Raw genomic sequence first — 24,844 nt, forward strand, 5'->3', positions numbered from 1 at the left:
TCTGCCTTGAACGCCTCAGATCTGTCCTTCAGTAGGGAGTCAATCTCGCGGTTGAGCCATGGTTTCCGGTTGGGGAACGTACGTACTGCTTTCTTTGGCATGCAGTCGTCCACACATTTGCTGATTAAGTCTGTGACGGTGGTGGCATACCCATTTAAGTTAGTCGCTGAGTTCTTAAATGAGAATTCATTGCTCCAGGTTCAGTTTTATATTGTTACATTTGGCAAACGTTAAATAAAGATAAGTGACAAAGATAACATCTTATATATTGAGGATAAATAAATAATTTTATTGAGAACTGAGTCCACTGTCTCTAAGCAGTCACATAAGAGCTCTTCTGTCTCCACGGACCAGCACTGCACAACCTCAGCTGGATTCTCCCGCTTGAGTTTCTGCTTGTAAGCCGGGAGAAGGAGCACGGTCTTATGGTCTGATTTCCCAAAATGCGGTCGGGGGATGGAACGGTAGGCACCCTTGATGTTTGTGTAGCAGTGGTCATCTCCTGGTGGGACAGGAGATGTGCTGGTGGAATTTTGGCAGTACATTCTTGAGGTTAGCCTTGTTGAAGTCTCCGGCCACGATGAACAAGGCCTCCGAGTGTTCTGTTTCGTAGTTGTTTATGATTGTGTACAGTTCATCCAGCGCCCTCCTCACTTCTGCCTGGGGTGGGATGTAGACCGCTGTGATAATGGCTGAAGTGAACTCATTCACGCAAGCTGAGCATGCAGATACAGATTAAAAACAATACGATTCTTGAGGTAATGGCCTCTCCTCAGCTGTTCTCTTGTACGTTTTTCTCAGTATAGTTAAGGGGATGTGGAATTTGGGTGGGAGGTATGGACATCAAAACACATGCTGGTTCACAAAGCACCGAGCACGACAAAAGATAAATTGAAATTATTTGATCAGTTCTCAATAAAACTATTTATTTATCCTCAATATACAAGATGTTATCTTTGTCACTTATCTTTATTTAACGTTTGCCAAATGTAACAATATAAAACTGAACCTGGAGCAATGAATTCTCATTGCAAAAGGTGAAGAGAAAAGTAAAATGGTGAACATTTGGGTGAGTATGAGGCAGCAACCCAGTCTTGGGTTTCAGATAACCAATGAATTATGATACAAGATCAGGAGATGAATGCAGCTGATGAGTAAGGCTATTTGACCCATCTAGTGCATCTACTTAAAAACAATTCAGTTTTTCCATCCTCCATTTTGGTGTTAGCTGCATTCCAGGAATCTTTACTTGTACTATCCTAATGGGAAATCTGTGTAAAGAACGTAAGAACCTACACAGACTGTTCTATTAGCAGAGTTTAACTTATGTACTGTTTCAAGTTTACCTTTCTTATCTTGTAAACTTGTGAGTTTCAAGACTGCAAAGCTCAGTTTTTCCAGGTTTTATTCCTAACTCTACCCTCTGATACCATGAATTGGCTTCTTAAATTTGTGCCACCTTCTTGATTGTATTTCTTGAACTGAGTGACCAAAATTGGATGCAGTACTCTGAGCTGAGCAGAACACAGAACATTTTTCACATCATGTTCAATGATTTGCACTCTACAAATTTACCTGTTCGATTCATAATTCTGCATGCTTTTTGAATAGCTGCTCTGTTAGCATAAACACATCTCTAATTGGCAAGGGAGTCGGATCATGTGCCTTCCTTTTTCTAGTTCTGACAAAGGTTTACCTGTGAAAGCAGTACCCTCTCTTAGATGTTGATGGGCCTGCAGTGCTCTCCCAGAACTTTTAATGTTTTATGTTTCCCTGATCAGGCACTCTGAGCACGTATCCTGTCTCCCTCATCTCCATTCTCCAGGCTGTTGCTCACTCTTCTTGCTTGCTGATTTATTTTATTCTCTCTGCTTTGGGATGACACTTGCCCTTTCTCACTGTGGAACTGAAAGGGGAATAAATAAATAACAGAACTGGCCATATCAGCACTGTGGCTACAGAGGCTAGGAATCCCGCAGAGAGTAACTCACCTTCTGACTTCCCAAAGCCTGTCCATCATCTACAAAGCACAAGTCAAGAGTGTGATACAATACTCTCCATTTGCCTGGATGAGTGCAACTCCAACAACACTCAAGAAGCCCAATACCATCCAGGACGAAGCAGCCCACTTGACTGGCAGCCGTTCCACAAATTTTCACTCCCTCCGCCACTGATGCACATTATCTGCAGTGTGTACAACCTACAATATGCACTGCAGGTACTCACCAAGGCTCCTTAAGCAGCACCTTCCAAACCCATGACTGCTACCATCTGGAAGAACAAGGGCAGCAAACGCATGGGAACTCCACCACCTGGAAGTTTCGCTCCAAGTCACTCACCATCCTGACTTGGAAATATGTCACTGTTCTTTCACTGTCACTGGATCAAAATCCAGGAGTTAACAGCACTTGGGTTGTACCGACACCATATGGACTGTAGTAGTTTAAGAAGGCAGCTCACCACCATTTTCTAAGGCCAATTGGGGATAGGTAATAAATGCTGGTCTAGTCTGTAACGGTTGCATCACATAAACGAATAAAATAAAAATCACACCAATATGTGGTGAGGGCCAAAGAGGATGCCTGTACCTCAGTCATCAGAAATATTTTATAGAAAATAGCTTTCCATTTTGAGAATTGCGTTTCCAGTGCATTTTAATGTTTATTACTGCTGTTGCACCTAAGACAATCCAGGGATCAGAGTAGGCTACTTGACCTCTCAAATTTCTAAAAGTTTTGACTAGCCAGTGACTATGCAATTCCTGAATGTTTTCACTGTTATTCTAAGCTATTCTTTTCCTGTACAATTATTTATGATTGGTTAAGTTCTAGCCTCATTTTGATCAGTTCAATATGATTTTCCATGGTAATGTTATGTTAAATGTACTGACAATATTGGGGCGGCAGTTGTTAGCACTGCTGCCTCACAGGAATCCGGGTTCAAGTTTGGCTTTGGGTGACTCTGTGTGGAGTTTGCAGTTTCTCCCCATGTCTGTGTGGGTTTCCGCCGGGTTTTCCGGTATCTTCCCATAGTCCAAAGATGTGCAGGCTAGGTGGATTAGCCGTGTTAAATAGCCCCTTAGTGTCCAAAAGGTTAGGTTGGGGGATCTTTTGCAGGGTCGGTGCAGACTCGATGGGCCTAATAGTAGTCTTCCGTATTGTAGGGATTCTATGTGATTCACTGTGACGATTCTGAAGTAATTCTTTAGTATATCATTTATTGCATTGGCAGATTTGTACAAGCTGACTGATGAACAACTAGGAGAAGGAGCCTACGCCAAGGTCCAAAGCTGTGTCAATTTGCACAGTGGCAAAGAATGTGCTGTAAAGGTAAGGAGCAATAATAATATCGCTGCTACTGATGCATCACAAGCAATGGAGAATGTGACTCCTAAAGATTGTCAGAGTTCCATACTCCTGTCAATGTTGGAATTATATATATGTTTTAGCCCCGTTGTTTGTAAGTTTTTTGTAGTGGCACAATTCACGATTCTTTGGCGATTATATACACTGATAACATAGAGGATATTGGTTTAGTCGTGGAGTTTTGTGACAACAGATTCTGGTTCAAACCAGTCTTTGTAACAAAGGCAATATATTAATCGTTGGGGAACTTTCATCGTAATATAGACTGGGACAATTAAATTTGGCAAGATCTGTCTAATAGATGAGTTTGTAGAATGTTTTGTGACAGTTTCTTGGAGCATGACGTTGTGGAACTGACGAAGGACAAAGCTATGTAGTATTACATAATGAAGCAGGATTAATTAGTATATATCCTGGTAAAAGATCCTCTTGGAAATTGTGATCATAATACAGTACTGTTAAATTCTGTTTGAAAGTATGATATTCCAATCTCAAACAAGAAATTTAAACCTAAACAAAAACAATTACATGGGTATGAGGGGAGAACTGGCTAAGTTTAATTGGGCAAAGATGCTAAAAGATATCCAGCAAAAGTACAGTGGGAAACATTTTAAAAGAAATAAAACAAGAATACATTCCATTGAAAAATAAGAACTCAAGAAGAAAGACCCATTCGGGGCTCACTCAGGAAGTTAAGGATAATATTACATTAAAAGAGGCTTACAATGTTGCAAATAAAAACATTAGCAAGCCTGAGGATTGGGAGTGTTTTAGAAACCAACAGAGGGTCACCAAAAAGTTGGTTAAAAAGGGAAAAACTAGAATGCTTCTGGACTAATAGAATTTTATTGTTTGTTTTGAGGGGAATTGATTGCAAAAGATCATGCTTCAGTTGTACAGGGCATTGGTGAGACCATATCTGGAATGTTGCGTACAGTATTGCACTGCTTGTTTAAGTAAAAAATGCATTAGAAACAGTTCATAAAAGCTTGACAGGAATGGGTGGGTTTTATGAGGAAAGGTTGGGCGAGATTAGGTTTGTATCCATTAGCATTTAGAAGAGTAAGAGGCGACTTGATCAGAACCTTGAGGATTCTGAGAGATATTGATGGGTGGATGTGGAGAGGATGTTTGTTTCATCTTGTCAGAGAATCTAGAACTTGGGGACACTGTTTAAGGATTCACTCATTTTAAGATGGAGCTGAGGAGAAATTCTTTCTCTCGGAGGGTCATGAGTCTCTGGAACTCTTCCTCAAAAGGCAGTGGAATCAGTCTTTGAATATTTTTAAGGCAGAGTTAGACAGATTGTTGATTAATAAGCAAGTGAATGGTTATTGGGGGTAGACATGAGTGTGGGGTTGAGGTTACAATACGATCAGATCTGATATTTAATGGCGGAGCAGGTTCAAGGGGCTAAGTGGCCTACTCCTCATTCGTATGAGATAAACTAGCCAGGAATATAGAAACAGATTTTAAGAGCTTTCATAACTATATAAAGAGAAAGAGAGTATATAAAGGGCACAATCAAAAAAAAAACAGAGTCCGCCCTGGTCTGGATTAGAGGGGTCGTTCCCGGCACTTGTAGCGCCGGGAATGACCTGGTTTTCTAACAGCACTCTTTATTTCGGGACTCAGCGGGGAGCGTCTTGCTGAGGCCGCACTCAGTTGCATTTCCTGCACTGAGGAGCTCCACTCGCAGTGCAGGAAGAGACGTCCCGCTCTCTTGATCCTCAACACGAGCCCTGGAACCCCCCCCCCAAATGCCACAACCCACGTTTCAGGGATCCTCAAGAACCCCTTGCACACCACTTTATAAGATCAGGGCATCCCTGGGCCTGATCCCCAGCACGGGCAAAATGCCAGCTTGACACTGCCAGGATGGCAGAGGCACTGCTAGGATGCCAGACTGGCAGTGCCACCTGGACACCCAGGTGGCAATGGCAGGGTGACATCCAGTTGGCAATGCCAGGCTGTCAGTGCCTTGGTCCCCTGGTGGCATCAGTAGTGCCAGGTACACTGCCCAGAGGCCAACCACCCAAGGGCCTTTGCTTGTCTGGGAGGCCCCCCCCAAGTGCCGTTCCACCTGGTCCCCATTTGTGGAGACCAGTGCTAAACAGCACTCACCTGAGGTCTCCAAGGCGAAGGGATTCGATCCCAATGCCTTGGGTAGATCCGGCGAGTGCATATTAAAGTGAGCAGCTAGTCTCACTTTAACATGCAAATTTGCCGAATACAAATCCCGTTCATTGTGTGCAGGACCCAGATCACGACGTCTCACAAGATTCTGTTAGATCTCACGAAGTGTATCGAGGCAGCTAAATCTTGCAAAAAGCCTCTTGCGTGATTTACTGGCCTCGTCCGATTCACGTTGCGGCCATTAGATCGCACACAAAGGAAACGTTAGCCTCTTAGAAGCAGAGACAGGAAAAGTTAACATGGGAAATGAGGAAATAGCAGAGACATTGAGCAGTTACTTTGTGTCTAGCTTCACATTAGAAGATGCATGTTTAATGCCAGAAATGATGGTAATCTAGGGGTTATAAAGAGTGTGATAATTGCGGAAATTAATGTCAACAGGGAACAAGTATTAGGGAAACCTGAGGGACTAAAATATGACAAATTCCTGGGACCTGATGGCTAAGGTTCTAAAAGAGATCGCTGCCGAGGTAGTTGATGTGCTGGCAACAAATCTTTATTTTTGGGTTCTCTCCATATGGCTGCCTCTCTCTCTTGCATAGCAGCTGATTGGATTAAATTTTTGTCTCCAATCCTAACCACATGCCATTTTCCAGTGGCAAGTCTACTGTGCAAAACCCATCCCTGCTGAGGTTAGATTCCTGCTTACAATGGAGATGAAAATTGGATTTCCTCCCATACACCATTTTCATCTGGTGGTGTGGGGTTTTAGAAGCACCAATTTAAACCCACAGTACACATGATCTAAGGGTTTGTGAAGAAAATTGAAGGCCTGAAGAGGAATCTGGAACATTCTGAAATGCAAGTCTTCAAATGTCATTATTAAATGCTGCCTTGTCATGTAGATGTGTTTTGATCTGGTAATTCACAATAAGGATCTGTCCTCTAAAGGTAAGTGGACCTTACATTGACCAGCCTTGTATATTTATTCACATTCATTACGGTGCTTTTCAAATGGAGAAAGCACCATAATGTAGTGAAAAATGTTTTTTAAAAATTCCTGTCAGCATGTGCTGTCATCTCTCCTATATTATTGAAATGCTTTTGATAGATTTTTTTTTAAAAGCTGGTTTTGAAACTTGAAAAAAAATTACATTTGAGAAGAATCTAATCGCCTGCTCTGTTACATTGACTGGCAGGCATTCTGTTTTGAAATTGAAGTTAGCACCTTGTGTTCTTTCCTTCCTAGAAAAAGGACTGTTGTTTGGACAGCTGTGGCCATTCTGAATGCTTGGTTAGGTTTCAGCACAGTAGCTGTCCCATGGTTAGGCAATTTGAGAGGGCCTGGCGAGCAGTGAGGTACATGGGGTGGTGAAGGAGGTGATGGGTGAAGTTTAGGAAGCCTTTAAACAGCGGTAGGAGCTTGAATACCATGTTGGAGAATCAAGGTGGGCTTTCTAACTGACCCACCTCCACAACCACACTGCTCATGCTCTCCAATAAGGCTTGTAAACTGTTCTCCAATTCTGACCCCAGTGCAAAATGACAAAAGTGGCATGCAAAGTCACGTATGGGTTGGGGTGTGCAGTTTGCAAGCTGTGAAAGGGCTCAGGTTGGATTTTCACAAGCCCAGTGTCGGATTTGGCCCTTAGTGTTTATAATACAGACTCACTCAAAGCTTCCACCATCTCACTTCTTCCCTCTTTGGTTAGGCTTTCTATACTCTGGGGCACATGTGGTGTTTTATTATAGTTACAATCATGAAGGCTATGAGGACAATAGTAGCCTGGCAAATGTCTGAGCAGAAGAATATGCCTCTACCATTGTCTATGTCTGAGTATCAGATGTTGCTTAATGGATAACACTTTGTCCTCCTGAGTTAGAAGACTGTGGATTCAAGTTACACTCCAGAGACTTGAGCGCAAAAATCTAGGCTGTAGTGCAGCACTAGGGAGTACTATTTTGGAATGCTTTCCTGTTCTAATTCGTCTCATTATTTTAAACACCAGAGTACAGATGCGTCAGTTGTAACAATGCAGAATCAGCCCTTTATTGACACTTCAGGATTCCAATGTAAGTAAGTAGGTATTTTATGAGCTGTTATTATACAATCCAGAGGATACATGCAGGGTTTACTCCGATGTTTTAAAAAAAATTTAGAGTACCCAATCAATTTTTTCCAATTAAGGGGCAATTTAGCATGGCCAATCCACCTGACCTGCACATCTTTTAGGTTGTGGGGGCGAAACCCACGCAAACACGAGGAGAATGTGCAAAATCCACACGGACAGTGACCCAGAGCCAGGATCGAACCTGGGACCTCCATGGTGTGAGGCAACAGGGTGAACCCACTGCGCCACCATGCTGCCCTTACTCAGATCTCTAATACTAATTCTACTTTTGATCTTTACTTTGATTTGATGATAGTATGCATGCAAAATACATAAAAGAAATGTTAAAGTGACAGGGGCATGGAGTCAACAAAATGAACTTTGCTCTCCTCAATTTGCTCTGAACATTTTATTGTCATGGTTACATGGCCCACTTAACCATTTTATTCTGATAAACCAAATAACCGGATCAACCTCTCCCAAACCAACAATGCATGGATGAGTAAGTTTCATGCTTTCCATCAGCTTCTCATCCTTGCCTTTTTTAAAAAAGTATTTTTATTAAGGTTTTGCAGAATTTTTCATACTAAAACAGTAGTAACAATAATAACAAAACAAACTAGAGTGAATATTAACATAGTGTAAAAAGAGAATATACAATAACAATTAAATAGACATTACCTCACACGACCCAGTCTTCCCACACCATCCCAATGAAGCACTCACCACTCCCCTCCTACGGATTGCTGCTGCTGCTGACATTTTAATTTTCCCCAAGAAAGTCGACGAACGGCTGCCACCTCTGAGCGAACCTTTATTTTCTCGAGGCTGAGAAACCCAGCCATGTCGTTAACCCACGTCTCTACACTCGGGGGCTTCGAGTCCCTCCACATTAATAAAATCTGTCTCCTGGCTACTAGGGAGGCAAAGGCCAAGACGTCGGCCTCTTTCGCCCCCTGAATTCCCGGGTCTTCTGACACGCCAAAGATCGCTATCTCTGGATACGGCACCACCTGTGTGTTAAGCACCTTGGACATTGCCCTCGCGAACCCTTGCCAGAACTCTAATTTCCTGGCATGCCCAAAACATGGGGACATGGTTTGCAGGGCTGCCCTTGCACCTCATACAACTGTCTTCTACCCCAAAACACTTGCTATTTCTCGCTGCCATCGTGTGTGCCCGGTGGACCACCTTAAATTGAATTAGACTGAGCATGGCACATGATGAGGAGGAATTAACCCTGCCCAGGACCCCTGCCCACAGTACCGCTTCCAACCCCTCACCTAGCTCTTCCTCCCACTTGTCTTTGAGCTCCTCCACCAGGGTTTCCTCCGCCTCCTGTAGTTCCTGGTAGATATCCGACACCTTCCCCTCCCCCACTCAGGTGCCGGAGACCACCCTGTCCTCTGTCCTGTATCCTCAGTGGCGGCAGCGTCGGAAAGGCCACTACCTGTTTTTTCAGGAAGGCTCGTACTTGCAGATATTTAAAGGCGTTTCCTGGCGGCAGATTAAATTTGTCCTCTAGCGCCTTCAAACTGGGAAAGTTTCCGTCTGTGAACAGATCTTCCATCCTTCTGATGCCTGCCCTCTGCCAGCTCTGGAACCCACCATCCAACCTACCCGGGACAAACCTGTGGTTGTTGCATATCAGGGTGCAGACCGACGCTCCCTCCACCTTCTTGTACCTCCTCCACTGTCCCCAAATCTGCGGTGTAGCCACCACCACCGGACTTGTGGAGTAACGGGTCGGCGTGAACGGCAAAGGAGCTGTTATCAAAACTCCCAGACTAGTACCTTTACATGACGCTGCCTCCAGCTGCTTCCATGCTGACCCCCCCCCCCCCATCGCCCACTTCCTAATCATACAGGGCACCCCATTTCCTGGCCACCTGTATACCCAGATAAAGAAAACTTTTCTCTACCATCCTGAGCGACAGCTCTTCAGTATTGAGGCTGTTGCAGCAATGCCGTCATCATGGGGGATGCTGGTGTAGAGTGCTGAGGCGCACACACATAGCAATAAACTCAATTGCTGGTGTGTAACTGGTGTGTAATTACCTACAAATGCTCGCATTCTAAGCATTGCCTGGTATCTTTGAATTTGTCTATATATATGTTTCTGGAACATACCTCTTCATTCACCTGAGGAAGGAACAGTGCTCCGAAAGCTCGTGTTTGAAACAAACCTGTTGGACTTTAACCTGGTGTTGTAAGACTTCTTACTGTGCTCACCCCAGTCCAACGCCGGAATCTCCACATCATATTTTGAAAATGCCTTCAATAAAACGTTTTTTAAAAAAAAATGGTTACTCATGAGAGATGTTGGAGGACTGTCAATAATTTTGAACCTGTATTCATCGTGGGACAGTGCCTTGAGGGGAGGAAAAAAGCAAAGGAAGAGGCGAACAAAGAACAAAGAGCCATATGTGGTTCTTGCAATTAAAACAGCCATAAATCTGAAGATTGTGGTATTAAAATATTGAATTATAATTGGCTTAAATGCAATTCAATTACTTGATGAAAGTTTATTCAACTTCAAAGTGCACTATTAGAAACAGGTTAATCAATATTGATGAATGCTGACAACACTAAAAACTGCCCCATAGACAACTGACAAACTGTTCTGCTTGTCATTAATCAGATAGAATGGACATTGAACAAAGTTTTAGAAGATAACTTATTTTCTTAGATATTCAGATGCGGCATCGTGATGTGCTCGTGTCTCCCCAACCAAAAGACATTCCATTAATGGCAGCCGATTCCCTTCCATCAAAGGTGCCTTCATGGTGCCATTGACACACAAGCTCCTGGCCCCTCAGCAGCAACCACACTGTAAAGGTGGAAGCAGTCCTATGCATGCGGCACGCAGAATGGACCCCATGATGTTGAAACCTGGACTGTCTCCCTATTTGGACATGGCTCCCAGAGGTGAAAATTTAATTAGGCACGTCTGGAAGATTGCTTCCAACGTCCCCCCTCAACCTTTTCCGGGTCCCCAATCTAGGAACATTCACGGAGACACGATGAACTTACATCTGTGTTGGTAAACCCACTGCACTATTTATGTAATTTCCAATCAGAACACTCAATAAAGTTCTTACACTTTGATTGCAATGAGATAGGATTACGGAAAACTGCTTGGAATAGAATTTCAACAACAAAATGCGCAGAATGATATTGAGGATGGTAGGCTGATTGCACTTGGTCTGAGTGTTAAAGGGAGAGCAGGAATAATTCATATTCCACAGCCTGATACATGATTTGCTTTCAGTTATCAGTGAAAATTCTTAGGCAGTAGAACCAGATTTACATGGTGCTGCGTGCACAGTACAATGTGTGCTGGCTGAAAATCTGATTATTTTAAGAGGGTTGAAGGACTTGGAAATGTACAGTAGCTAAGTAAAAACACACCACAGGACATTTCACAGCCTTATGTTTATTACTAGTGCACAATCTGCTATGAAGGAAGATCCAGAAACACTAATTAGCACACACATAGCAATAAATTCAATTGCTGGTGTGTCAGGGAATATATGAAATGTCTGTCAGTAAAGGCCGCTAGCGAGCTTGGGGAAGGTGGAATTGCAATGGCATTGATAACCAGTTGAAATTCAAACACCTCCACCAACATTCAATCTTTAAAAACATTGCATGTATATCTGTACAGTAACTTGCGTCGTGATGGGGCGTTATGGGGGAATGTTCTGGCTTTTGTTAATATACGGGACAGGATTGTGCGCGCTCTATACTTGCAGTTAATTCATTAGTATTTGACACTATATTTGTCGGTATTTGGAAATTGACAAACATGAGTATCAAACTCTTTTTTTTGTCGTAAACTATAGAGAAGTTTCATTTGAGGCTTGTGCGAACTATTTTTACAATTCAGATTGATAAAATCCTTCTCATGTTTTTTTTATTATTGAAACGGAAGTCGGTTGTTGCGCTTGGAGCAGGGAAGTTCCAGTTTCCCAGGCTTGTCCGCACCAAGCTGGAGCAAATTAGAAACAATTCCTGTCCTGACACACAGTATAGGTGGTGTGGCCAGTCGTGTTACCTCTGAGCTTCATGTTGAGTCGATGGCTTGAAAAATTCTTGTTTTTACAGGGGAGCGGCTTCTCCCTGTGAATTGCAGAATTGTTACTGACCGCAGGCATCACGACCCTTCTGGCACACTAAGTGGGTCACGGCTTGCATTTCCCTGATCTACATCATACCGACCAACATTTATCTTACAACTTCCCAAATCAGATTATCTGGTGATTGTTGCATTGCTGTTTGTGGGAGCATGCTGTGTGGAAAGTAGCTGCCAGAGTAACTGGCTATACTTCACCACGTAGTTAACTGACTCTTGGGATGTGCTGAGATATAGAAAGACACTATGCAAATTAAGTCTTTGTCTTTCTGTATTCTTTACACTGCCGCTTTGCTGTATTTTATATTATTATTGTAGAATGAATTTAGTAGAATGTGACAGGGGCTGTTTAGCACACTGGGCTAAATCGCTGGCTTTGAAAGCAGACCAGGCAGGCCAGCAGCACGGTTCGATTCCCGTAACAGCCTCCCCGAACAGGCGCCGGAATGTGGCGACTAGGGGCTTTTCACAGTAACTTCATTGACAATAAGTGATTTTCATTTTCAAACTGTAGATAGTTGCCATAAGTTACATTATTCCTCAGGTTCATCCTAAGACTTGTGTTCATCTTCAGTTAGGCAGAGAAAATACACGCCTACCTAAAAAGCGGAAACATTGTTATGTTTTGCTAATGTGGTTGGAACTGTTGTTTGCTGCTATGGTTAAAGACTGTTGTAAATAAGACTGTTACCTAATACAGTCTATACCTAGGCAATAATGTATTCACTGAGATATTCAATTAACTCATATGCTTACTGTGACTTAAATCAAGGGTGTTTGTACTGTTCCAACATATTGTCACAATCCCAGCTGATGTCACTTCTGGACAGTCAGGTCCCAGAATGCAACCCTGGCTTAAAAGACTGTAACTTTTGTTTTGCAATGTGGATGAACAGAGTCACATGACTGCTAATTAACCTTTAGCGCAAAAAAATGTATTAAACATGAAAAGATTGACAATGATTATTGCAAAAGGACTTGAGTATAAAAGTAAAGAAGTGATATTGCAATTATATAGGGTGTTGGTGAGACCACATCTGGAGTATTGTGCCCAGTTTTGGTCTTGGATGCAGTGGCATTGGAGGCAGTTCATAGGAGGTTCACCAGATTGATTCCGGGGATGAAAGAGTTGACGTATTCTGAGAGATTAAACAGTTTGGGCTTATACTCGCTGGAGTTTAGAAGGATGCGAGGAAATCTGAACGAGGTATACAAAATACTAAAAGAGATTGATAAAGTAAACGTAGACCACATGTTCCCCTTGTGGGTGAATCTAGAATGAGAGATCACAGATATAGGTTGAGAGGCGGCAGATTTAGAACTGAGATGAGGAGGAACTACTACTCGTAGAGGGTGATGAATTTGTGGAACTTACTGCCGCACAGTACGGTGGAATCTGAGTCATTAAATGGTTTCAAGGAGATGGATATATTTCTGATTTTAAAACAACGGTTAAAGGGATATGGGGAAACAGGTAGGGTGGTGGATTTGAGACCAGGAAGAGATCGGCCATGATCTGACAGAATGGCAGAGCAGGCTCTTAAGGGCTGAATTGCCTACCTCTGTTCCTAATTCCGATATTCCCATAATACAATACTCCTTCACCATCCCCCTGCCACACGCCCGACATACATGCACAAGCTATATCTTATTTCTAAAATCCACAAATACAAATAAAGATTACTTAAGCTTACCATTGTTTCCTGACTATACAAGATGCAGGACACAAAAACCTTGGTTTTGCTTATTTTATCATGATCAGAACAGTAATTGAAAGCACTTTGTCTTCTCCCCTGCAGATTATTGAGAAGAAAGCAGGTCTGAGCCGAAGTAGGGTCTTCCGTGAAGTTGAGACTTTATATCAGTGTCAGGGAAACCGGTAAGTTTCAAATCCTGAAATATGAGAGTTGTGAACGGCGATATCTTACGGAACTGATGCCCTACTATACCTGACAAACATTAGTACAATCTTGAATAATATTAGCAATACCGTTTTATTATAGATATTTCTCTGTCTTCTTTTCTCCTTTAACTTTCTGTTTCTGGTTCAATCTTCTTTTCCATTCAACTTATTTTCTCGCTCTTCTATTCTCTGTTCCTTACCACCCACTCTTCTGTTTATTTATTTGTCAGGTAGGAAGAAATGGTTCTGATGGGACTAGGCCAGACCATTAACCAGGGTGTAGGCCAGGGCTAATACATCAGTGGGAGGGTTTAAACGGGAATCAAGATGACCATTGCCCAGGATAATCGAAGAGTTGTCCAGGGCCAATGCTGCAGTGGGAATATGGCCGTGGGAAAACCGTAGGGAAACCTTATGAAGTTTCCATTGGAACAGGAAGGAAATACCAATTTTGCGTAGCTGCACTGAGAGGAGGAGATGTTTGCAGTCTACGTTAGTCAGAAGGAACATGGATATTCCCCTTCCCAGTACCAGTTTTAGATTCAAATGCAGCTTGTATATTGTTCTAACCCGTACCATATCAAGATTTGCATTTCAAAATGGCAGTTTAAGAGGTGTTCAACTCCACAACTTCTGTGCTACTGTCCTCTTATGTTTTTAGTGACACCATATTTCGAACCTTGCTGCTGTGGTGACTGGTGCTGTTTGGTCATGCCATCTTGTGGGAGGCAGTGGCATTGTGGTATTGTCGCTGGAATAGTAATCCAGATAGCCAGGACAGTGATCTGGGGACCCGGGTTCGAATCCCACCACGGCAGGTCGTGGAATCTAAACTCAATAAAATATCTGGAATTAAAAATCTGGAATTAAATGACCATGAAACCATTGTCAATTGTTGTAAAAACCCACCTGGTTCACTCATGTCCTTTTGGGGAAGGAAATTTGGCATCCTTACCTGGTCTGGCCTACATGTGACTCCAGACCCACAGCAATCTTAAATGCCCTCTGAAATGCCATTCAGTTGTATTCAACCGTTATGAAAACACAAAAAAAGGAATGAAACCTGATGGACCACCCAACATCAAATCAGGCACTGGAAACGACAACGGCAAACCCAGCCCTGCCGACCCTGCAAAGTCCTCCTTGCAAACAACAAAGTTGAGAGAGCTGTCTCACACACAAGTTAAGCAACAGCCTGACATAGTCATACTCACAGAATCCACTATCACCATTCTTGGATATCTCCTGTCTCATCAGCAGGACAGACCCAGCAGAGGTGGTGGCACAGTGGTATAAAGTCAGGAGGGATTTGCCTGGAGAGTCCTCCACATCAACTCTGGACTCCATGAAGTGTCATAGCTTCATTTTAAACATGGGCAAGGAAACCTCCTGCTGATTACCAAGTACAGGTCACCATCAGCTGATGAATCCGTACTCTTCCATGTTGAACACCACTTGCAGGAAACACTGAGGGTGGCAAGGGTGCACAATATGATCTGGGTGGGGGATTTCCATGTCCATCACCAAGAGTGGCTTGGTAGTACCATCACAGACCAAGGTGGTTAGGTCATAGCTGCTAGACTGGGACTGCAGCAGGTGGTGAGGGAACCAACAAGACCTCATCCTCACCAATCTGCCTGCTGCAGATACATCTGTCCATGACCGTATCGGTAGAAGTGACCACTGCCAGTCCTTGTGTACACAATGTGAAGTCCCGTCTTCACATTGAGGATACCCTCCATCGTGTTGTGTAGCATATGGGATAGACTAAGAAGAGATCTAGCAACTCAAACTGGGCATCCATGAGGCGCTGTGGGCCATCAGCAGCAGCAGAATTGTATTCAACCACAATCTGCAACCTCATGGACTGGCATATCCCCACGTGTCGAGCTGGTGAAGCTACAACATAGGACTACTTGTATGCCAGACAGCAGAAGCAGCAAGTCATAGAATCATGAAATTTTCAGTGCAGAATTTTCGGCCCATCGAGTCTGCATCGGCCCTTGGAAAGAGCACCCTACTTAAGCCCACGCCGCCATCTTATCCCAGTAACCCCACCTAAACTTTTGGACACTAAAGGGCCAATCCACCTCACGTGCACATCTTTGGACTGTGGGAGGAAACTGGAGCACCCAGAGGAAACCCACACAGCCATGGGAAGGAAGTGCAAACTCCACACAGCCAGTCACCAGAGGCCGGAATTGAAACAGTGTGCTTGGAGCTGTTGAGGCAGCAGTACTAACCACTGTGCAACCTTGCCGCCCAGAGCTAAGTGATTCCACAATTAACGCACCACATATAAGCTCTGTCTTCCTGCCGCATCCAACAGTGAATGGTGGTGGACAATTAAACAACTCGAGGAGGCTCCACAAATATCCTCAATGATAGAGGCGCCCGGCACAATACAAGGCTGAGGCATTCGCAACAATCTTCAGCCAGGAGTGCCGAGTGGATGATCCATTTCGGTCTCCTCCGGATGTCCCCAGCATCACCGATGTCAGTCTTCAGCCAATACGATTCACTCCACGTCATATCAAGAAACTGGCTGAAGATACTGGATACGACAAAGGCTATGGACCTTGACAATATCCCGGCAATGGTACTTGTGGTCTAGAACTTGCCGCACGCTTAGCCAAGCTGTTCCAGTACAGCTACACACTGGCATCTACCCGGCAATGTGGAAAATTGCCCAGGTGTGTACGGTACCGAAGAAACAGGACAAATCCAACCCAGCCAATTACCGCCCTCTCAGTCTACTCTCCATCATCAGCAAAGTGATAGAAGGAGCCATCAACCGTGCTATCAAGCGGCACTTACTCAGCAATAACTTGCTCACGAACACTCAGCTTGGGATCTGCCAGGGTCACTCAGCTCCTGACCTCATTATAGCCTTGGTTTAAACATGGACAAAAGAGCTGAATGCCAGAGGTGAGGTGAGAGTGACTGCCCTTAATAGCAAGGCAGCATTTGACTGAGTATGGCATTAAGGAGCCCGAGCTAAACTGGAGTCAATGGGAATCAGGGGGAAAACTCTGCTGGTTGGAGTCATACCTAGCACAAAAGAAGATGGTTGGGGTGGTTGGAGGTCAATCATCTCAGCTCCAGGACATCACTGCAGGAGTTCCTCAGGGTAGTGTCCTAGGCCCAATCATCTTCAGCTGCTTCATCAATGACCTCCCTTCTATTCTAAGATGAGAAGTGGGGGATGTTTGCGGATGACTGCACAATGTTCAGCACCATTTGCGACTCCTCGGGTAATGAAGCAGTCCAGATCCAAATGCAGCAAGATCTGGACTTTTTCCAGGTTTGGGCTAACAAGTGGCAGGCAATGACCATCTCCTACAAGAAAGGATCTAACCACCTCTCCTTGACATTCAATGGCATTACCATTGCTGATTCCCCCACAATCAACATCCTTGGGGTTACCATTGGTCAGAAACTGAACTGGACTAGCCACATTAATACCCCCCCCCCCCCCCCCCCCCCAAAAAAAGCCTGTCAAACATCTACAAGGCACAATTCAGGGGTGTAATGGAATATTCTCTACTTGCCCGGATGAGTGCAGCTCCAACAACACTCAAGAATCCCGACACCATCCAGGACAAAGCAGCCTGCGTGATTGCTCCCCCTTCCGCAATTCCACAAACATTCAAACCCTCCACCACCGACAAACAGTGGCAGCCATGTGCGGCATCTACACGATGCACTGCAGTAACTACCAAGGTTCCTCAGACAACACCTCCCCAACCCACGACCACTACCATCTAAAGGACAAGAGCAGCAGCTACCTGGGAACCCCACTACCTGGAGGTTCCCCTCCAAGTCATTCACCACCTTGACTTGGAAATAGATCGTTGGTCCTTCACTGTCACTGGGGAGCATCCTGAAACTCTCGCTCTAACACCATAAGGACTGCAGCAGTTCAAGAAGGCAACCCATCACCACCTTCTGAAGGGCAACTAGGGCTGTGCAATAAATGCTGGCCTAACTAGCGATGCCAACATACTGTAAATGAATTTTTAAAAAACTCTTATTCTTGCTATCCTCTACATTTTAAAGGGTATAAATAATTCTCAATTTGACCTTGTTCAAGATGAGCTGCTTTTTAACAAAAGGTTAGGTGGGGTAACGGGGATAAGGCATAGAGAGAGTATATCAACTTTCCGAAAGCCAGAATATATCTTAGTCACACGTTTTTATCAAGCCAAACCAGAGAAACATGCACATCATATTAATTCCTACTAAAAATGTGTGGCCATGTTCATGTTGCTTTACAGGAGCAACAACAAAAGGACCTGAGCAGGTACCCCACAATGGCATTGAGGGCAAGGGAAGAGAGAAGGGTCTTGCATGGTATTTGTGAATGTGGGTTGAGCCTTCAAAATGATGACTTTTCATCAAACTGACGGTTTGTATATCTTACTAATCTGTGAGCTGTAAATAGGCACGAGTGTAATTGTGCTTCCAAGCTTTAACCTGAGTGCCAGCAAAACCAATTCTAGATAAACTTGCATTGTAGCTTTAGTAACAGAGATAGTTTTGTTGGAAGTTTGAAACTGGGAAATGGTTTGTGGCTAATGAGATAGAAACATTATTGTAAGCAGCCAATTTGTGAGTGTCAGGCACACATGAATGAAATGTGTGTGGAAAAAGCTAATTATATTTTCAGATATCATCATAGAAACTCACTGGAGAAACATGTACTGTATAAAGAAAGAAAATCCATATATGATAAAATATTTTCATTTGTTTCCTATTCACTTTGGACAGGAAGCATTTTTTCTTGGTTTTATGATCTGTACTAAGAGCCCTTGAGATTTGAATTTATTTTCTCTCTTTCTTCTGTAGGAACATTTTAGAACTGATTGAATTTTTTGAGGATGAAGCACAGTTTTTCCTGGTGTTTGAAAAAATGCGTGGAGGTAGGTCAATATCCATTACCTCTACAGCAAATAATGTGCTGCAAAATGTTACATTTTTACGTGGTGGCAAAGCATGTAAATGAGTTAATGCATTATTTCGCAGACAAGGTTCTGTGGCCTTTATTTCTCTTCCTCCCTTCCAGTTGTGAACCCCTTTTTAGAAGGAAAAATTAAACGCAGAGTTAGAATTTGGTTGCTTAGAAGAAGGGTGAGGAGAAAAAGAATGAGCAAATTTTTACCCCATTTACCTGTTCAGATGGATAATAAATGTACACTAATTAAAGATGAACGGGGAGTTTTCTTGTTGTTCCGACCAATATTCCTCCATTGATCAACACTAAGACCTTTCACCTTCGAGTAATTCATGAACTCTTTCTACATACAGAATTTTCTGCATTCCAGGCACTGCCATCTGCATAATTTTTCACATACAATGAACAACATCAGTGTTTTGAAAGTGACTCTGTGCTAAATAAATGCAAATCCATCCATCCGCCTTTCTACCCTCCCCTTGAGTGGTCTGCTCTTCCATCCTCCCATAATTAATATTTGGTACAGGGACTTTGGAAAAACAGTGCCTAGCTGTGTTTTTATTACTAATTAAGGCTTAGTATGGGCAGGTGGAGAAGAGGAAGATATGAATAAATGTTGAGTCGGCTGAAAAGAGATCAATAGATTTCTCCATCTCACCTTTCCATAAAATGTATGGTCTGTACTCCCTGTTTATCACTGCTTGTTATGATTCAATCATTCCAGAGATTTTGCCTTTACTAGGTTATCTGAAACACCAAAAATAGTATTTATCATTCTGTACGGAGAATTAATGACTGTAATCCACTCTGAAGATTTATTTTTGACCAGGCACTTTTAGCAGAGATTATTATCACTGTACTAATTATTATGTATTATAGTTGGTGCATGTAGAATCCACCAAAGTAGTACCCATGAACCAAGTAGGTCCAAAGGTTTATTTACATTTATTTATTCTATACAAGAATCTCCACTCCTCGAAGGGACTCCCTCCCCAACCAGCATTCAGGTCAGGGTTTTTATACAAGTGAGCTTGTCCTTTGTTAAGGGAAAGCCCCGCCTCTTATCAAGGAAATTCGTACTCTGTGGAAGTCACAGAGAATCTTATAGTTCTTATGCTGTGACCTTTGTGAGGGTTATAACCTCCCCCCCCACTCCCCAAACGTCCCAAACTCACAAATTGGCTGCTTACAATAATGTTTCTATGGGTGGGTCCAAAGAACCTTTAGTTTTCTTATCCTGGTAACAGCGTTCAGGCTTCTCCGTGGCTGGCGCAACCGGGGCCAACAGCGGTATCTGCGATGGAGGTGGCAAAGCGAGTTGTGGTTTGGTCCGTTCCGGAACCTCTGGAATCGGATCTGGCATGTCGGGAATGAGCCCACGGAGGTGATCCACGTGTTGATTAGACCAGTGTTCTTCAAACTTTTTTTCCGGGGACCTATTTTTATCAACCTGCCAATCTTCGGGACTCAACCCAGCCGACCTTCGTGACCCACGCCGGCCGACCTGCGCGACCCACCATTTTCTCTTACCTTGTTTGCTGCTGCCAAAAATGGAGGTAATGGTTTTGGGTCCCTTTGGCCCTCGTACACGCTCCTCCAATGGAACCTGTTGGATGTGTCGGAAGTATTGAGTCTCCATCTGTCCAAAGTTCTGAATTTTTTTCCTGTAAAGTTTTATCAAATAAACCCCCACCCCGAACTTGTTAAAAAAAATAAAATGAGTAAAATAAATGAAAGAAATGAATAAAACCCCCCCCGAACTTGTAAAACAAATAAAATGAATAAAATAAATGAAAAAAAAATAATAAAAACCACTACAGAACTTGTGAAATAAAAAGCTGCAACCGTTTTTTAAAAATGGCGGCCGCAAACGTGCCCGATTATCGACACGCGTGCGCAATGCAGCCGAATTGTTTTCCCATGTTCGCGGAATGCGCATGCGTGCCGATAATCGTGTGCGCATGCGCAATGCGGCTTGCAGTCGGCGTTATGAAAAGCCGGCTGCTGCACGGGGATTTGTGTGATCGGGAGCGCCGCGGACAATAGCTCCGCGATCCTCCCGACACCCGCCGGGTCGCGCCCCGACTTTGAAGAACACTGGATTAGAATCCCACCCCTGTGCCTGTACTCGATATGTGTCTGGGCTAACACAATGACCGGGATCCACATGGCACCTTCACAAAAGTTGTGGATGTACACCAGATCTCCCAAAACAAATGTGCTGAAGTGTGTATGCCGGCCTGCGTCAGCATTGAGCTATTGTTACCTGCATTTTATGAACGTCCATCCACTTTGAGTGGGTGTCTACAATGATGAGGAACATCCCTCCTTGGAACGGCTCGCAAAATCGATGTGGAGGTGGGACCAAAGACGGCCGGACCAACCCCATCCTCGTCATCAGTGTGGAATCCACCAAAGTAGTATGTATAGACCAAGACGGTAGAAAACAAAAGTAAGGTTTCTTACACTCCCTCCGTGACCTGCACCCAGGTCGGGGTTTTAATACTAGTGAGCCTGTCCCTTGTTAAGGGGGAAGCTTGGCTCCCGTTACTGGGGAAGTTCGTACTCTGTGGAGGTCACAAATCTGATAGTTCTTATGCTGTGAACTCCGTGAGGGTTATAATAGTGTTATAATAGTGTATGCTATGTTTGGGAGTGTCCCTTTATTGGTGAGTCACGTGAGCACTGGTGACATCAGTCAAGTGCACAGGCTTAAAACCCAGTCTTGTATTTAAGCCTGTGAGAGTGCGTGGCATAAAATAAATAAAAACCTACCAGCCGTGTTACAGCAATCCATGAATTGTATGTTCTTTGGTTCTTAAAAATGAATAAAACCCTCCCGAACTTGTAAAAAAAATAAAATGAATAAAGTAAATGAAAAAAATGAATACCCCCCCCCCCCCCCCCCCCCAGTGCTAACCATTGCGCCACATGCCGCCCTTCGGTTCAAAAGTTAACCAAATGCAATAACTTATCCACATTCATATTATCCATATTAAACCATACAATGGAAAATAATGAGATCAGCAACTGATTTCTGTATAATTTCAGGCTTTGGATGAATAACTGCTCAGCTTTGCTACCATGGATTGTGACATCATTCAATTCCTCGAGTAGAGTAGTGCTTAATGGATAGTTCCTTTGTTACACTGTGCATAGCAGATTCATCGGTCCCTTATCTAAGCTGTAGGTTTAGTAATTATTATAATTTCTCTCAACCTCAAGTAATATCTTGCAGTGGCAGTTACAATCTGTCCCTGCATACATCATGCAGCTATTGTGGTATTGGAATATATGTGTGGAAAACATCATCTACATGGTAATGTCACAGCCTAAATTAGATTATCATTAGACATGGGACACAGATTAACGGTTCCACAGCAAAATGTAAATAAAAGATTTGATGCAATGCCCAATAATTGAGTCATTGTTCAGAAAGACAATTGGGACAAATAGTAGCAGTTGATAGGTCCCGCCTTCACAAATTGTTTTGCTGAATCTTGTATTGTGACTAATCCTGTTGTAGATTAATTAGTTTAAGTGACTGGAAAGGTTGCATTTGTTCTCTTCTACATTAAAATCAAATTTTATTGCTGTACTGCATTTTCTTCTCGTTTTTAATGATTTAGGAAAAATAAACTATTGACAAAGGAAATTATCGTATAAACTCAATTCCATTGTTTTTTCTCGTGTCAGCAATTGATAAAGTTGCATACAATTTCTATCACCCAACATGTTAGCAGCAGAGTGAGGACTCGTGTCACTTGTGTTCCTTCCAGTTAAAGATTAATCATACTGATGAGGAAAGTTACACTGGTCAGCTGGTGTAATCGGATGAGGCAAAATGTAGATTAATATTTGGAGACCATCAGAAACGTTATTTAACTGCTTGAAGTGCTTAATGTAGGATTGTCGTTAACAAAAGCAGCCAAATCCTGGCTGCTTTGCTAAGATTAAGGTTTCTATTAACTAGAGATTACAGCAGGATGTGACTAGTAACCCAGAAGGAACAGTGTTGGGCCCTCAACTATGTTGCATTTGTTGTTTTTTATGTATATTTTTCTTAGCGATTATTATCACTGTACCAAATGCAACAAATTTTCAAAACACAGGTGGTACAAATATTTCTGCAAACTTAAGAACAGAGAAAGACTGGATAAATTCAGTCCTTTAAAAACTCGTGCCTCCATTTATAGACCGGATCAATCAGAAAACTCATATATGTCTATAGCAAACCCCGTGTCTGCGTGTGTTTCCTCCGGGTGCTCCAGTGTCCTCCCACAAGTCCGGAAAGACGTGCTTATTAGGTGAACTGTGTTATGGGCCAGGGTTTAGAGTACCCCAAAGTGTATCATGGAGTTCACCTGACCCACGACTTTTACTAGATTGTGGTATGGGGAGCACACGGCACACTCGACAGGTGTGGTACAGCAGAGTAATTACAAAAAAAGTAATTTTTAAAGCAATACAACGTTTTATTCTATGAACTCAGTTAACCTTTTTAAAACATACAATGAACATTCTTGCAACCATCAATTCAAATACACCCCCCAAAGAATACAAAACCCTAAGTAATCCTGAAACTTTCCTTTTAACATCCATAAAACAAAAATCCTTTTTACTGAAGCATATCAGCTTTAAATTATCTACTGAAAGCAGTTATCACTCTGAATTCACCAAATGATCCAGAGATAGTCTTTAGAGTGATCGAAATTATACCTTCTTTGGCTCCAACACTAAAACAAAACCAAAAAACACAGATATACCCAAGCTTTTCCTCAAAGCGAAACTAAAAAGCAGAGCCAGAGCTCAGCTCCACCCACACTCTGACATCACTGCAGCCACTTGAGCAGACAAACATTTCTTAAAGTGACATTCCCATGATATTTGGACATTCTGAATTCTCATTCCGTGTACTCGAACAGGCGCCCGAGTGTGGCAACTAGGGGATTTTCACAGTAACTTCATTGCAGTGTTAATGTAAGTCTACTTGTGACAATAATAAAGATAACTATTACTAGAAGCATGATAGGAAAAACATATCAAGATGCACACCTTTAGTGAGACCGCGACTTGCGATATGGCTCATGGAAACTCTTACAGGAGCAGGTCGGACAAAGTGGAGCCTAGAAATTTGAGATGGGTGTCTCACACTTTACCGAAAGTATCAGACTTAGAATGGGGCAAAGATATCGGGAATTCCATAAGAATACATTCCATGACTATTTTATGCAAGGTTTGAATCGAAGGATACTTGTCACTGATCCAGAATCAGAGGGTATTTTTACGAGCTGCAAAGGTTAGGATCTTTTTAATTAACTTGAATAATTTTCCTATCTGGCAGACCCGGCATTAGGAACAAAGGATCAAATTCTAAGGCTCTTCCCAAATATACTCTCGAGCTCCTTAACCCTACCAGACCAACAGGATTGAATCTTGGCAGGTCCATATACAGTGTATATAATCACTCTTGGCAGGTCCATATACAGTCTATATAATCACCCTTGACTATCATGCACTTTAGACATTGCGATATGACAGGATCAAGCCTGTGTCTGAAACTCAGTGTGATATGCAAGCGGTCAATGCAGTATCTTGAACTGATTCTCCTTCGTTCTACTGGAGCGATCCCACATACTGGGGTAGCATAGTGGTTAGCACTGTGGCTTCACAGCGCCAGGGTCTCGGGTTCGATTCCCAGCTTAGGTCACTGTCTGTGCAGAGTCTGCACGTTCTCCCTGTGTCTGCGTGAGTTTCCTCCGGGTGCTCTGGTTTCATACCACAAGTCCCGAAAGACGTGCTTGTTAGGTGAATTGGACATTCTGAATTTTCCATCTGTGTACCCGAACAGGTGCTGGAATGTGGTGACTAGAGGCTTTTATCATTGATTTAACATCATAGAATTTACAGTGCAGAGGAAGGCCATTTTGCCCATCGAGTCTGCCCAGCTCTTGCAAAGAGCACCCTACTTAACCCCACACCTCCACACTATCCCCGTAACCCTGCAACCCCATCTAACCTGAGGGCAATTTAGCATGGCTAATCCACCTAATTTACACATGTTTGGACTGTGGGAGGAAACCGGAGCACCCGAAGGAAACCCATGCAGACACTGGGAGAACGTGACCCAAGTGGGAATCGAACCTGGGACCCTGGCTGTGTGAAGCCATAGTGCTAACCACTGTGCATTGTAGGGTTTTAGCATCTAGCGGAACCCGACCGAAGTCCCATAAAATAACA

The 24,844-nt window shown here is 43.2% G+C and overlaps 1 protein-coding gene across 1 annotated transcript in view; it reads left to right on the plus strand.

Moving 5' to 3' along the window:
- The window catches only part of LOC119964477 (MAP kinase-interacting serine/threonine-protein kinase 1-like), a 133,481-nt gene that overhangs the window by 63,564 nt on the left and 45,073 nt on the right, over positions 1-24,844 (plus strand). Inside the window, 3 exon segments of the mRNA XM_038794023.1 lie at positions 3,232-3,329; positions 13,547-13,626; positions 18,499-18,572. Of these exon segments, the coding sequence (XP_038649951.1) occupies positions 3,232-3,329; positions 13,547-13,626; positions 18,499-18,572 (252 nt within the window).

This window comes from Scyliorhinus canicula, chromosome 4 (assembly GCF_902713615.1).
Source record: "Scyliorhinus canicula chromosome 4, sScyCan1.1, whole genome shotgun sequence".
In the NCBI taxonomy this organism is placed as follows: Eukaryota; Metazoa; Chordata; class Chondrichthyes; order Carcharhiniformes; family Scyliorhinidae; genus Scyliorhinus; species Scyliorhinus canicula.